Source organism: Stegastes partitus, unplaced genomic scaffold (genome assembly GCF_000690725.1).
Source record: "Stegastes partitus isolate 25-593 unplaced genomic scaffold, Stegastes_partitus-1.0.2 Scaffold693, whole genome shotgun sequence".
In the NCBI taxonomy this organism is placed as follows: domain Eukaryota; kingdom Metazoa; phylum Chordata; class Actinopteri; family Pomacentridae; genus Stegastes; species Stegastes partitus.
The window spans coordinates 291815-307313 of NW_007578424.1; the positions used below are offsets into that span (position 1 = coordinate 291815).

Sequence of the window (15499 nt, forward strand, 5' to 3'; positions counted from 1 at the left end):
AAGATTTCAGCAAACTGTCTTTGACCTTTTCCTTCCTAATCACAAGTTCATCCCTAATGGGCTTGAACTGAGCAGACAAAACACAGTTCTGTCTCTTAAGTCACACTTCTGTACTCGTCAACGGGACCAGACTCATTTAAAAATACAACTGTAGTGTGGCAGAACTCAGAGGAACCAGGGTAAACATGTACATTAAACAAAAAACTAAAAGAGGACCACACTGATGTGCACCGCAGTGACATGAAGCCGGCAGCTCACATCTGAGTTTCGGAGGTAAGATGTGTAGAAATTCCCAAGGTTTGCCGAAGAATTCCTCACGGGGTTGGAGAAAGTTTCTGAACCTGTAGCATCTTGTTGTTGTAATTTTAACTCACAACAAGCCAAACAGTGAGTCAGTTTTGACATGAGGTAAGTCTGAGGGCATGATTAACTGCTGGGGAAAGGTTAAATGATTTTATCTGTCAGTATGCGGTGGTCAGCGGCCTGACGTTCAGTAAGAGCTGCATAACCACTGTTTATGTGGCTCTGCTCTATTAATCAGCACTGACAGGCTCAGACAGTTGTAGTCTGCGACATGGCTTTGTTGTACTTTTATAGGTTTTGAGCTGAAAATAAAAAGAGGTGTCAACGCCCTGGCGTCTTGTTCAGAGACTTGCTTTAGATGCAGGTATGTTAGGTGTTTTAGGACCGCAGGCGCTGATTTGCATTTTCGCATTTTAGCACTGACAAATATTTCTAGAACCCAAGCACCCAACCCATGTGTAAATATCATGAATAACTGCGCTTTGTTCCACTTCCCTACAGCCATAGTAGCGCTGGTATCAAACTCTGAAGCGAGAACAGGGATGGGTCTGCATCCATGCCAAGGAGTTTTTCAGTGAATTCAAGAAGACTTGTATGATCGTGTGTGTCATATATTTGTGGACTAAACACGGTTGTTATGGTTTGTTCAAAGTGTGCACAAAAGCCCTCTATGAAGGCGTGAAAGAGGCTTTCTACCCAACATGCGCCCACAAACAAACAGAGGATCAGCGCCTTGGAAAAAGGGAGCTTTTTCATGCAAAGCTGAAACCTTTTCTGTACTCTCAGTAGTGTTTTGAAATGTGCTGCCACTTCAAAACTATTACCAGCAGCTGAACATGGAAGGGCCTGAGCTATTCTGGGGCCAGAGAGCGTAACTAAAGCAATGACAAGCCAGCTGTGTTTCCACAGCTTCATGTAGGGAGGAGGAGGACGAGGAGGAGGAGGAGAGGGAGGGATGGGAAAGCAGCGATGATTAAATTTAACTGGCTTCATTCAGGCTGAGGTTTACACAAACTATCTCCTGGGCTTAGACGGAAGCTCTGTGATGGGAAGCTGTGACATTATGTTTTGTTTAGTAAGACTGGGTTGCAGTGCAGTAAAAGAAAAAAGTGCAAACATAACCAAAGCCCACCAGGTTCTTGCCTTGAATTCCTTCTTATTCAAAACACTGTGCTGCATTGCAGAAGGTCTCAAACAACTACATCTCTAAAAAGGACCCTGCAAGGTCCCTGCACCTCAGTTTGGGTACCACTTCAACCCTCTCATACATTTGAGTCTAAACTTTTCCATTTGAGTGTTATTTCTGCTCTGCACACTCAGCCAACTTCTCCACAAAGAGTTTCCAAACTGTCCCAAAAAAGCTAGCTTGCTGTGTTTTATTATGTTTACCAGGCTGGTGAAATTATACCAAATAGAAAGTGACTGTACAGAACCAAAAAAAAAGTCCTAAGGTGATAGTTAAAGCACAAACAGTAGAGGTGAGTCCACTGACAGCTCACAGAGTTTTCCGACAGCTAGCAGATGTTTGATTTTTTTGGGGCTAACATTAGCAAAGCGATGCTAATTAAAGAAACGCTGGTTTTGTTTACCTCCGCCGTCCGCAGCGAGGGCGGCTTCTTCAAAGCCTGTTTAAAAGAAGTTTCCACGGCTCCGGTCATTTTCATAACTTCGGCTCAAAATCCACCGTCGGGACTCTCTCGGTTTCCGCTCTGTAGCCGACCCGGGCTGAACAAACTCACATCCCCGTAGGTCCCGTCCCCGCCGAGCCGAGCATGGATGGAGGAGTTTACTCCACACGGACCGACCGGGAACTCCTTCTTCTCCAGGAGAGAGGGAGGGAAGGGAAGAAAAGGAAAACTTTCACTTTCACCAAAAGTCGCCGTTTAAAAGCCGCCAAAGTGTGACAGAAAGTTGAATGTGCGGGACCTGTTGTCCTGAATCCTGTACATCTTTTAATGAGAGGAAATATCCACTTCGGTAGCGGGCAGTCCGTCAGATCCAGGAGTTCAGATTTAGATCCCTCCTCCTGCAGAACCGACGAGCGGAGAGTTGACGACATCTGTCTGCCCGGGGAGGGCTGCGTTCACGGGCTGTCGGATAAAAGACACCTTTACTACAGCAATTTCTTGTTAAAGACCTTTTGTTATATGTTTTGAAAGTTATGACAAAGACAAATATTTTTGTATTATATATATATATATTGGACATTGTATGACTATTGCACCTTAAGGACAAAGAGGTAATTAAAATGAATTATATTTTTTTCCAAATTTCCTATGAATCAAATATATTTTATTTTGTATTTTGTATTACTTTCCCATTTTTTCTCCTTTGTTTTGGAGTATAAATACCTTTGTTTCTACACACCATCTTTTAAAAAAAAAATTTAAAAGTGTTTTCTTTTTGTTGTAAGGTGGCTCGGTGGTTAGCACTGTTGCCTCACAGCTGGAAGGCCGCCGGTTCACATCCCGGTGAGGACACCCGGGATCTTTCTGCGTGGAGTTTGCATGTTCTCCCCGTGCAGCGTGGGTTCTCTCCGGGTTCTCCAGCTTCCTCCCACACAGTCCAAAAACATGTTGAGGTTAATTGGTGATTCTAAATTGTCCATAGGTGTGAATGTGAGTGTGCTTGGTTGTCTGTCTCTGAGTGTGCTTGGTTGTCTGTCTCTAAGTGTAGCCCTGTGATAGATTGGTGACCTGTCCAGGATGTCCCCTGCCTTCGCCCTAAGGCGGCTGGGATAGACTCCAGCCCCCCCACGACCCCAGTGAAGATTAAGCGGTGTATAGATAATGGATGGATGGACATACACAACATACCATCTGAGTTGAAATCCCATTTGGCAAAACACTGGTTAAGCTGCAGACAACAATAATATACAAATGCTGTCTTCAGCCTAATTCATTGAAGCAGAGGGACTCTAAATCATTAGCTTGAGGACAGAAGTTGATATTCTTAATGTCAGTTGTGAGTGATAACAAAAGATACTATCAGCAGATCTGAGCAGGCTTTATTCACATCCTTCTAACCGCTCAGTACTACCTTGGTACAGACTGGGGTCATAACTGTGGGTCAGCAGGGACAGAGACGTGGTTCAGAGTGTTTAAAAAGAAATAGATTGGGCATATGTGCAATGCAATTAGCAGGATACAAAGTTAATAACATGCCTTGCATCTGATCAGAGTGGAAAGTATATCATTTCCCAGATGTGCTCTCTTTGCTAGGAACATGCTGTACCAGTGAATAAGATATGGATTTAACTGTCACTGAATCCCAAAAGTAAATCAAGCTGCATCGTATTAAACTCTAATGAGAAGTCTGAGAAAGGAGGCTCTGACGTATCCCCCGTGCTGAAACATTTCGATATAAGATGCACAAGTGTCACTGGGGTGGTGCTATTTCTGGACACCTGTGTGCATGCATCCGTGGCCGTTTGCACATACGTTCAAATGTATGTGTGTTTGTTTCTCACATGATGTTGTCATGACAGCATCGAGCGCTCCTCAGAAGATGCTACACTGTGGTTATGGTTTACTTGTCCTTCCTGTGAACCTCTCGTAACTCGCACATGATGTCTACTCTGCCTGAAACACTTTCATAATCAAATGAGAGAAACGTAATATCTATAGAGATGTTTTTGGAAATTAGGACAGTTAGGAACAATGACATACCTAGGATGCAAAGAACAAGAACTTGATGTTGCCAATATTTTTTACCAAACCACAACACATACATCAGTGATGTGACCTAACTGAAATGTCCTTATCAAAAATACTGTTTATTTCTCTGATTAACTAATTGCTGGCATGAACAGACAAAAATTTATTATTTTAATCTTTAAAAGTAAACACATTTTTTAAAAAATCAACTTACTCTTTCAAATTTGTCTCTTTAAAGCATGTAATATTTGATTGGATAGTGATTTGTTGACTGTACAAAATCAACACATTCAGCAGATTTTTTTTCTGTTCATGACTTTTTTTGCCAATCAAAATCATAACAGGAACTTAAGGCATTCAGATCTACAAGTTAAAGCCCTTCACAGATGTTCACAGTAAGAAAGAAAAGAAAAAACAAAACTTTATTAATCCTGAAAGAAATTCTTGTGCCAGATATTGCTCAGAAACAAAATTACATTAAATGAGAAAGTGTAGGAAAGTATTAAGATGTAAGTACAACTCATTACTAAAAATAAAAATAATGCTTCCTCCAGGGTTTCTTGCATAACAAAGCTAAAGAACCGATCCTGTTAACTTGCAGGGTGAAGCTTTCTGTATCATTATTCTTCTGTGGTCGTACTCCAATATTACAATATAACAGTGCAGTCTATAGGTCTACGGTGTTTGAGCAGAGTTGTAGATGAGCAGGTGTGCTCCAGCTGCAGCAAGTGAGGAAGAAATGGTGTAAAGTCACATATAAGCCATGTAAATGCAGAAAAGGATTATTTCCATGGAAAAGAAACTCTAAATATGTAACACAGATATTTGTTTTTCAGGGATTTAATTAATGTCCAAAGAGTTTTTATATTTTGACATTTACTGATTTTTAGTAATTAATTGACCTGATTCAATTATGAAAAAATACCCTTGAATGACACAACAGGATGCGAATGGCTTCATAACGTCTTTTTTTCCATTGATAAAAACGTGGAAATCAGATTATAGTTGCATCCAAATCAACCAATACAGTCATAGAAGCACAGTCAGCTTGAAATAAGTTGAAATCACAACTTACATTACCAAGCTGTGGTTGTCATCTGTGGGACTAGCAGGGGTCTCGCACTCTGGTCCTCGAGGGCCGCAATCCTGCAAGTTTTAGATGTTTCCTTCTTCCAACACACCTGATTCAAACGATCAGGATCGTTATCAGGCTTCTGAAGAGCTTGATGATGAGCTGATCATTTGAATCAGGTGTGTTGGAAGAAGGAAACATCTAAAACTTGCAGGATTGCGGCCCTCGAGGACCGGAGTTCGAGACCTCTGGCTAATGTGAATGCTAAATGCAATGCAAAGAGCCATGAAGTTTATGGGTCGTTTTTTTTTTTTTTTTTGGGTTTTTTTTTTTTTTTTTTTTGGGTCCGTTTAAAACCTATAAATTATTCTTTTTATTTGTCAGGCAAAGATTATGCTGTGTATTATTTCAAATACCATACAGTGTGGATTTAATGGCATAAAAACAAGCTTTATTCGGTCTGAAGCTGCAGTGTACGAGCTTCGAAGGGAGTACTTAAACGCAGCACAGATCCTCCCTCTGACTTCTGACACTTGTGAAGGCAGATTGCTACCAAACACGGCTACTGCTGAACGAGCGGAATAACCCGATTATCGTAATGCATTTAAACGCAACATCTCACTCTAGGAATCCACGTTTTCTGGTTTAATCGAAAAATCCAACTTCTCGCCTTCTTCTTTTTTTCTTTTCTTTTTATTTTATAATTACAACTTTTACTATAACGGTATTAAGTGCAAACTGGGGCCTGATTCTGGCTGTTGGCAGCTATTCAAGTGAAGAAAATGGAATTAGAGCTGCTGTCACTGAGAGGAAACACACTCAGACTTGCTGCCAGTGTGTTTGCTTTCAGCCAGGACACTCCTTCCTTTATTGCATAACTGCGGTGAGCTTGGTTCACTTTACTCCTGCGCCCAGAGGAGGGTGGGGTGGAGTCGCAGACCAGTTTCAGGGTGGTAAATTCAAAGGTGGGTGAAATGTGTGATCCAGATGGTGATCAGTAGAAGTCAAACCACCAGCAATCTAAACAGAGGTGCCATTATTGTGTAGAACAAGGACTGATTCATAGCTTCCCCTAAATCTGTTTAAAAATTTAATAGCAATAGATGCATTATAATGGATCGATGACTCCGCTTATAAAGTTAAAACGTGCAAATGAACAGTATTGGAAGGGAAGAGAGAAAAAAAATGAAAAACAAGACTTTCCCAGTGGGTTTGACCAAAAAAACTGAAACCAGTTCACACATAATAATTATACAGTCATGGGATTCAGTGTTTGTGGGGAGAGAGAGGGAAGAAACCACAGCTACTAATCTGAGATACGAAGAAATGAAACGCTGGAGCTGCTTCACTCAATCAAAGATTTGTGGTTTCACGGAAAGCTGGTTTGTAATGTTTGCTTTGATGCAATTTCTTCCAAGCAGGTACAAACCAAAATATGTGGTCACGTCCTCTACAGTCACTCTGGTAATTCCTCTGTGTGTACATGCTGTCCGACTCCAGGTTTGGCTTCTCCTCCCCGGCTCGCTTCTCTCTTTCTCGCTCTGAATTACAGCTCTTGGATCTCTGGTTTTCAGTTCTGTGGAAGAAGATTTTACATTCACACATCCACTCTTTAACGTTTCCAGGATTCTTCCTTCCCCCCATTTCTGTCACAGAAAACATTCCCAGAGACGTGCAACAATTCTCAACATCAGCATCTTTATTGCACAACATTCCCATAAAAATGGGAAAAAAATAATTTGAGGAGACAATTCTTAAAAGACATTCTGTACAAATACATGGAAATAAACTTGAGTATGTACAGTTTACACGAACCGTTACACTTAATCATGGGCAACTAAATAATTTATTCATATACAAAGTAGGGAAAAGCAGATATAAAGTCATACCTTTTAAACATAATGGCTGGGTTGTACAAAATGTAGGCTGATAATAGCGGCGCGTTTTCAATACAGTAACAAGCATGGATATATAAATTTTTAACAGCAAAAATGAGCTCTCCGGGAAGCCTGTGATGCACTCATGCCACTTCTCCATTAAGACTTGGGTTATATTCAGGGTGCGATTTGAGTTGATAGAAAGATGCAACCACTGCCCAGATGTCAGGGTTACAGTTAAATAGATCCCAAAGCCAAAAACAAGCCCAAACCACCAGAATTTTAAGGGCGGATTTGCAGAAATATGGGATTTGTAAGGACAATCTAGTAAAGAATCGCTGTGTGAGAGCAAAAATCTGAAACTAGGGCTTTTATATCCTATCCTGACTGTGACTTGTTTAATTCCCAATGCTCTCGACTGCCAACAAATAATGTAATAATGCAAATAATGCCGCAGTTTTCCTGTATCAGAAGCCGTGAAAGCTACTAAACTAAACCACTTTGCGCTCGGCAAATCGCACCCTGCCTATACGGCGTAGCAACCAAAATCTGTCAATGAAACAAAAGGAAAACATGTCCAACAAAACTAAGTTTTGTGTTTTGTGTGTTTTTTGTGAGTATTAACCGTCATAGACACAAGCTTGAAAATAGTGTTAGCTGATACATACATATCCACTATAAGGCCTACTGTGCTCCTCTACTCCTCCCGCTTGCAGCGAACAACGAAGCCGTAAACATCGTATAAAGGTGGCGAAGCTATAAAAGTGTGAAAATATTTCAGCATTTTGGTTGTAAAATAGATAATGCATGTTTTTTAGCTTTTCCACAGTATAAAGGGACCCATCAATCACATTCTGGTGCGAAAAAAATATGTTTTTCTTCCATTTTTCTGTGTGTAACGATCATCCTAAGGAATTAAACAGCCTTCCCTTTTATTTCAAAGAACACAGCATCGAGTCTGCACAGTTGACATTCCTCTGATTAAAATATTTTATAAAGTTTACCTCAGGGTTTTCTATGTGGCAGCTGTAAATGTGTCGTCCACTGCCCATACAAAGATCTGAGGTAGAGCTGTACCTATGATAAGAATGTCAAAGCCACTTTTAGCTAATTCAAAACCAGTTTGTAGAACAAAAAATAAATAAATCACGGTGCGCGTCAATTATTCCCACATGGCCAAAAAGAATTAGTTTTAAGTCATGTGGTTGCTGCAATTTATCACAAAAAAAAAATGTGTCAGATTTGTTGCGATATTTCAGGGAAATTTGGCTTGTAAACAAAAACTTGACGATAAACAAAATGACATAATTGGCATGAGATTGATAATGTTCTCAGTGATATTTACCTCAAAGTAAAGTTTAAAAATGTCCATCTGTTTCCTTTAAACATCTATCATTTCGTACGACTGGGTTTAAGATTGTACAGAAAAAAAAAGAAAAAGAAAAAAAAGCAGTCGAAGAAACAAAAATCCAATGTTATTATACTGCAGATCTCTTAAAATATCATTCTCACCTGGAAAAATTAACAAAGTCTTTGGCTTTTGTGTCCAAAAATAAAAGAGTCTCGTTTTAAAAGAAACATTCAAACAACAGGAGAAGGTCGTTTCAGGGATGCTTCGGTCATCCGCAGAGCCTCACTCTGTCTCTGTGGTCTCTAACGCCACCCTGTGGTGCAACAGCAACATTGCTCCAAATTCAGCAGCACTGGTATTAAGCGTTAGCTGTGGTCCATAAAGATGTGCACTGCTCTGACTTCAGGGCGGAGATCCCGCTTTCGGCCAGGCACACAGGTCAGGAACACCGTGTCGGGAGTCATCTTGAAGTGTGGACGGCCGGTTTTGAGGCCACAGTGACACCGTTCAGGTCTGACCGATCTCCTCGGGCGGGAGGAGCTGCTCAGGACCTCAGCGCCAGTACAGTCTCATAGCAAGATCTGGGCGACGTAGGGGGAGTGGGTGCTGGCCACTGCAGCTAACAAGGGGAGGTCGCTGGACTCGATTCTACAAGGACACCAAGAGCAAAGGTCAAGGTTAGATTAAAGTTCCCGATTTAAAATGACAGCAAATCTGAGCATTTTTCTATTGACGTAAACCCTGATGCAATAAACGTGAATCATTTCTACTGAATGCGAACTACAGGACAGATCTGGCTGATTTAACTGAATCCCCCTTTAAACTACAGAGCTGCCTGACAAATTGTTAAAATCTTTACGTCTGCACTTTTTTGCAGATCAAATCACACCTAAATTATTACAAGAGCTTTCTTCTTGTCTTGCAAAAGAACACACACAAGATTTTTGTCAATACTTCTCCAGAATAACTCAGCTTCTACTTGATCTACAGACTTGTCAACCTTCTTGCTTGTAACAAATGTGGCATCCAGTACAGGAAAAACAAAGGGTCAACTTAGTGCCATCTGCCCTGCTGGTCCTACATCAGCCATGTAAAGATATTATGCAGACGTCAACCGTTCTATTTCGAATTTCTGTTGCACTGACATGATGCTTCCAAAACCACTGTGGTGATAATGTGAAACTAATTTTCCTCCAATGTCAATGCAGAAATACATTTTCCCTTTAAACACTACAGCCTGGTGCTTAAATGAAGAATTATACATGACCTGTTATCTGCATCTCTATTTGAATGTCTTTATACATCAGAGGATGCCATTCTTAAAGCAACAGCTATGTATTTTTTATGTTAGTATGTATATTAGTTAGTGTTACTGCCATGTGTTTATTTTACTGTAGTGTGACTGGTTTGACCCAGCCTGTTGGAAAATGGTTTCATGTTAGCCTAATCAATCATTATCAATGATTGGTGCACCTCTAGGGTGGCATCTAGGGTGACTCATCATGCATGACTCATTTCGCACTGAGGGAAATTCAACATAGACCACAACATCTGCACAATCTCTGCAATTTTAACATATTTTTTCCACTGCCTGTACAGCACTGCAATGCATCAAATTCAAATATTTACAACCCAGGCTTTAGTCTGAACTCCTTTATTTATTCTGTGTGTGAGTCCTCCTTTGCTGCATTATACAGATACACACTGAATAGGATGTGTTTTTTGAAGAAGGTGCCTTTTATAGGTGACTTTGCATTATGTAAAACTATTGGCTGAACCTGTGTTCACATGCATGCATGTCCTTAACACTGACAAATGCCTACAGATCAAAAACTCTGAGTTGAGAGTTAAAGTGAGCTACTTACCCTAACACCATGCCCAGTTCTTTTACGTGGACTCTTGTCTGGCCCTTTAAATACTCAGCAAGCATCTTACTCTTAAAGTAGATCTCCTGCAGGCGGTCCTCAAGGTGCATTATACACTAAAGAGGAGAGGAGAAACGCATGGTGAGTTAAACACAACAAAGTGGTGGTAACCATAAAGAGACAAATTGTCAGTGGTTACAACAGCATCTTGACACTAAAAGCTATGAACCCTGTGTCACCTGTATATACAATAAAGAAGAACGAGTGAGAGGTTTAACATACAAAGTTGGGTGAGACGTTGAGTTTGTAGAGCTGGTGAGTGGACTGCAATAAGCTGGAAACCAGGCTGGATACCAGGACTTCCTTCCCCAGCTTGTTGACATCTGTGGCTCGTCTCTGACTGCTGGCCACCTGCACTGTCCACTTGTCTGTGTCTGCTATAATGCAGACGGCCTCGGCTATGGGCTCATCCAATACAGGATGCTGCAGAGAACAAAGACAGTTAAACATATACAGAAAATCCCTTAAGTACCTCAGTCTCCTTTAAAAAATGGTGAGCAACAAAGACTTGTTATTTTATCTAGCCACTATGGAAAAAAACCTAACGAGACTGCATTTTTAATTAAACACAAACGAAAGAAGAGAATCAAATATTTGCATGTCCTTACATGCTAAAAAGCAATATTCATATTGCAGCTTATACTTTATCTTTTTAACAATACTTCAAGTTCAGAGTTTGGATTAGCTAACTACAGAGTAGGTCTTCTGGTCCTTTACCTGAACAGCATGGGTTAATTCTGTCATGAGGCTCTGCCTTAGCTTCTCATCACTGGGCATCCCATGCAGTACAAAGTCTGGCACATAGGTGGGGCAGTAGCCTCCAAAGAGAGACCGGCCAAAATTGGCGATGCTTGGCTTAGAGTAGTTCTCTACTAACTTTGACCTGCAGATCAAACATACAACATGAGAAATTTTGATGAGCGTAGATTGTTATTGTCACTCTTCCCCAACTACTTATCAAGTTTGCAAACAGGTAAAGAATGTCTGTGAGTTTGTCTATGCATCATCCACTCACCCAGGAAAGGGCACCAGCACCTCCTCCTGCCAGTCCTCCGTCTCCTCGCTCTCACTGTCTCCCAGCGCGCTGTCCGAGCTCTCGTTGCGTGGGATTTCCCAGTCATTGACAGGCGCTGCCTTGCGTTTTTGGTCCTCTTTGCTGTTGCTTCCATCCTGTGGGACAGGGACTGACAACACAAGGTCCCTGTCCTGCTCAGCAGAACAGCTCCTGGAGCAGCAGGTGTCGGTGGAATCTGTAGATCCACACCTGCACCTCCTCTGCAACAAAGTGTCTCCCTTCCTGCTGGACCCCACCTCTCCACTACCTGAACCTAAACAGAGGCCCAAACCCTGACCCCTGACTGCACTCTGAAAGCTGAGACCCCCTAAGTCATGATGCCGGGGAACACCCAAAGGGTCCAGAAATTCCTTGTGCATACTGTCCACAGTACTGGCCCCCTGTTGTTTGGCCACATCGTCTATAGTTCTAGTTTCCACAGGGTTCTCCATGCTGAAATATTCGTCAAAATCATCCACACAGTTTAGACTACAGCTGGGCATCTTGCTGGATACCCGCTGCAGAGCTGAAGCCACCTTGGTCTGTTTGGTTTGGTCCTCTGATGCACTTGTGTTGCTGGTCTTTGAATCTGCCCCCCTCTGCTGCTGCGGTTGCTGATGCAGCAGCTGCAGGTGATGCGGGTGTTTGTCCTTGAGTTGCTTTTTGTGCTTTTTAAATTCCTCCTCTACTTTCCTTCCACGGCTCTCAGTGTCTGATTCAGGAGACATGGAGTCTCCGATGAGGAAAGTCACTTTCGTTGTTGGCTCTTCCTCTTCTGGCAGAGTCAAAGCCATGGGCCCCGTCACGGTGTTTCCTGGTATCACTGGTACTGGCACTGCAGCAGCCACGCTCTTATCGGGGGGCTTCTTTTCTAGAGGGAACCCCAAAGGCCGAGGAGCCAGCACTTTGTTGGGCTGGTTCCCCATACCTGCATCCATCCCGCTCTCTACTGCAGAGTTTTTACCTTCTGTGAAGACAGGATTTAGGAAAGGACTTGATGCGAGGGTTGTGGGTATGGATGGGACGATAAGTTTCAGGTCGCTCTTGGTCTCTGTATCCAGCACACAGACCTGCTCCCTTGGTGAGGCCGAGCCAACGCGCAAAACCGTCTCCAGCCGGGCTTCTGTTGCCAGTGGACTGCTGGATTCCTTGCGCTGCTCCTCGGATTCAGCTGTTTCTGCAGTCCTGGTAATGGGAGTTGTGCCCTCGCTGTGCCCCGTCTGAAGCACACTACTCCTGGAACCTTGACTTTCACTGCTGTCCTCCTCATCTTCCTCATCCTCATCCTCCTCTTCCTCCTTGGGTGGGTCCCCAGTGCTGTGCTCCACCTCATTGTCCGTGTATGTACTACTCTGGAGGCTGTTGTCTGAAGGGTAGCTGCTGTCTTCTGCCTCGGTCTGCTGGCTGTGGGCCCCTTGGGACAGGTAGTCCCCGCTGGGTTTATGGACGGTAACCAGAACATAGTCTGACTCCTCCACCTCACCCTTCCTCAGGGAGGTAGTGATGAGGGAGCCAGGCATGACGATAGCCTCGTCCTCAGCACTGTCCAGCATGTGGGTCTCCAGCAGCTCTGAGCAGCGGATGAAGTAGGTGAGGACATACAGGAGTCTCTGGACCAGCTCCTGTCTGCGGCCAACCACCACCGTCCTGGACAGCCTCACTGGTGACCCAATGGCCCCATACAGGTCCCCTACAGACAACGATAAAAAAAAAAACATAAACCAAAAAAAAAACACCGTTAGCATCATGGAACAGGCCTTTGTATGCATAAGTTCTTCAGATAGACCATCTGTTAATATCTATTTAAACATTTGCTGGATATGGAGGCTTATATTCATATTTTACTGCATTTATAATGACTATATTTTTCTTTTCTCAGGTAAATGCAAAACAGAGCGCAAATAAAAAAAAATCACAAATTACACTTTTCCAAACTGATACAATATATTGAAACAGCTGTTTAACTTGCTTTACACTTCCAATGATACCATTCTTGTTCCTTGTTTCCTTGTTTCTTTTCATGACAAAGTACTGCTCTGGTCTGCAGTTCTCAGTTGCGAACACTAGGTGTCACCTCTAAATCATTTTCTAAATGTTTCCCATGTCACTTGAGGTGACAAAGTGGACTACTCAAGAAACTCTTCAAGATACCTCTCGTATTTATGGGATATTATTTTCTATACGTCCCTGTAAATCAATTGCAGCTGTTCATATATCATTTCACAGAACTATTTCTATGAATTTCCACTTGTGTAACAGGCTGCAAAACAACACGGGGTCTCCTGGTGTCATGAATCAGGGACACACGTGGACAGTTTGACGATATAGCTTGAGCAGAAGTATCCAACTGATATCGAGGTTTCGTACCGTTATTGTTTCTGCAGGGTTATTACATCTGCTGCATTTTTTTCCCTCACTGCAGTGGCTACTTTAAAGGTAAATGCTGCTACAGTGATGATTTATATCTACAGAAATGGAATTACACCTGTGAAAGTGACAGACGTGGCTAGCTAATAGAGACAGAAGACTTAGTGAAGCTGTGTGTAGAGAAGATTATCCAGTCTTAACTTGTCTTCAGGCAATAATGATTAATAATGCCAGTCAGAACAAAGACCAAACACAGGTGTTCCATTATTACTTCCTCTCCATCAAGGTGCTGTGACAGAATGCTACAGTGCGTCCAACTCTGTGTGTTTGACTTTCTCACCTAGCTGCGCCCAGAGCGGGTTGTATGGATGCGTCTTTGCCAGCATGTCAACGCTCTGGGAGGAGTGTTTCTCCAGGAAGATCTTGATTGGAGGCTGGCCATTGGGCATGACAGTGGGCACCCAGGCCAAATGATTGGTCAGGATGGCTGTCAACAATGCAGGGAGGAATCTGGAATATAAGATACAAGTTGGTCAGCAGAGAATCATAGAAATATATTTCACAACAATTACTTTGTTTTCCAGTTTCCCTCTTCCCCTGTGTGGTAAGGTCAAACAGGCTCTCACTACACGGAAATCTTTGGTCAGACTTTTTCTTGCTGAACTTGACACCATGAACATACATCCATTGTTGGAAACACACAGACACAAATGTGACACACACACAAACACTGTATTGGCATGATTCACTTCTCAGTTCTGACCACAAGTGTCTACTTCCCTTCCTGTCTCATGACTCAACACTGTCATGGTAAGTCAAGTTCAATCACGTGCCTGAACACAGTTGTGACTGCGGCAGTCGTCAAAGCCAACAGTCATGGGAACACTAACAGGATGCCTCATAAAAGACGTGATGTGATACAGTAAGACCAAAGGTTACCGGAGAAACATGATGCTTCATTCAATAGTGCTCATCACGTAAAAGCACTTTTACTCATCCTGACCAGTAGCGGTGGAAACAGTGACTTCAAATAAGACGTGATGCTGATAAAGAAACACAAATGGTTGCCTAGGAGACACAGTTTCTATTTACAGTCTACATTTAGAGAGCGTGCAGGGATTTAGAGATCATAGGAAAGTCCCAGGTCTGTGGAGATTCACAATGGAGCATGTAAGAGGGTGTGGACGTCAAAATTACATGTTAATAAGAACAGTTACAATATTTTCAAAATATCCCAATCAAACAGTGTGTGTAGTTTTTACACAGACGTTCTGTTGTTCATGTTTGAATTTCCACTAATGTTTCAACTCTCCAGCCCTGTTGGCTATGGTTGATTACCTTTAATAAAGAACTTTCACAACAACTATTTGTTGCTGGTGCCTGGAACACATAAAAACCTGTAGTAATAAGCACTCAATAGTATCATTTATCAGTCACAACATTTCATTAGGAGCTTAATATTCCATCGTTGATTATCCTTGTAACTGGAATTGTTCGATCTAAGAGAGGTTTATTGTGTTTGGAATGTATTTAATACTGGTTTAAGACTTTCTGCCCTTTTTTGTTTGCTGTGATTACTGTTCTTAACCTCTAATAAAGAAAGATTAAATGACTGAATAGTTGAAAATACAAGCATAAATTCGGTGTATTTTGGGTTTTTTTTGGACAAAATAAGCAACTCGTGGAAGCCAATCAATGCAGTAGAAAGATGTAAGAGGCATAGTCTAACTGGAAAATTGGTGCACACATGCACGAAAGCTTTCAATGTGCAGAAGATGAGGGCTTAACCTTTAAAAATATTCTTCAAGGCCTTAAAGATTTAAGATTAAGTTGATGTAACAATCCAGTTCAATGCAGTGAATGCTACTTAAATCAACTGTGCTGTATATGGGTG

The 15499-nt window shown here is 42.1% G+C and overlaps 2 protein-coding genes across 5 annotated transcripts in view; both read right to left on the reverse strand.

Moving 5' to 3' along the window:
- rapgef6 (Rap guanine nucleotide exchange factor (GEF) 6) overlaps nucleotides 1-2284 on the reverse strand; it is a 163925-nt gene extending 161641 nt beyond the window's left edge. For both annotated transcript variants that reach the window (XM_008290747.1, XM_008290746.1), the window contains exon 1: nucleotides 1893-2284. In XM_008290747.1, coding sequence (XP_008288969.1) covers nucleotides 1893-1967 — 75 coding nt within the window. In that variant the 5' untranslated portion in view covers nucleotides 1968-2284. The remainder of the gene's footprint in view (nucleotides 1-1892) is intronic.
- A 4423-nt stretch (nucleotides 2285-6707) lies between these two features.
- fnip1 (folliculin interacting protein 1) overlaps nucleotides 6708-15499 on the reverse strand; it is a 41061-nt gene continuing 32269 nt past the window's right edge. For all 3 annotated transcript variants that reach the window (XM_008290751.1, XM_008290749.1, XM_008290750.1), the window contains 6 exons: nucleotides 13946-14115; nucleotides 11200-12928; nucleotides 10902-11067; nucleotides 10407-10607; nucleotides 10125-10240; nucleotides 6708-8907 (listed from right to left, as the gene is read on the reverse strand). In XM_008290751.1, coding sequence (XP_008288973.1) covers nucleotides 8829-8907; nucleotides 10125-10240; nucleotides 10407-10607; nucleotides 10902-11067; nucleotides 11200-12928; nucleotides 13946-14115 — 2461 coding nt within the window. In that variant the 3' untranslated portion in view covers nucleotides 6708-8828. The remainder of the gene's footprint in view (nucleotides 8908-10124; nucleotides 10241-10406; nucleotides 10608-10901; nucleotides 11068-11199; nucleotides 12929-13945; nucleotides 14116-15499) is intronic.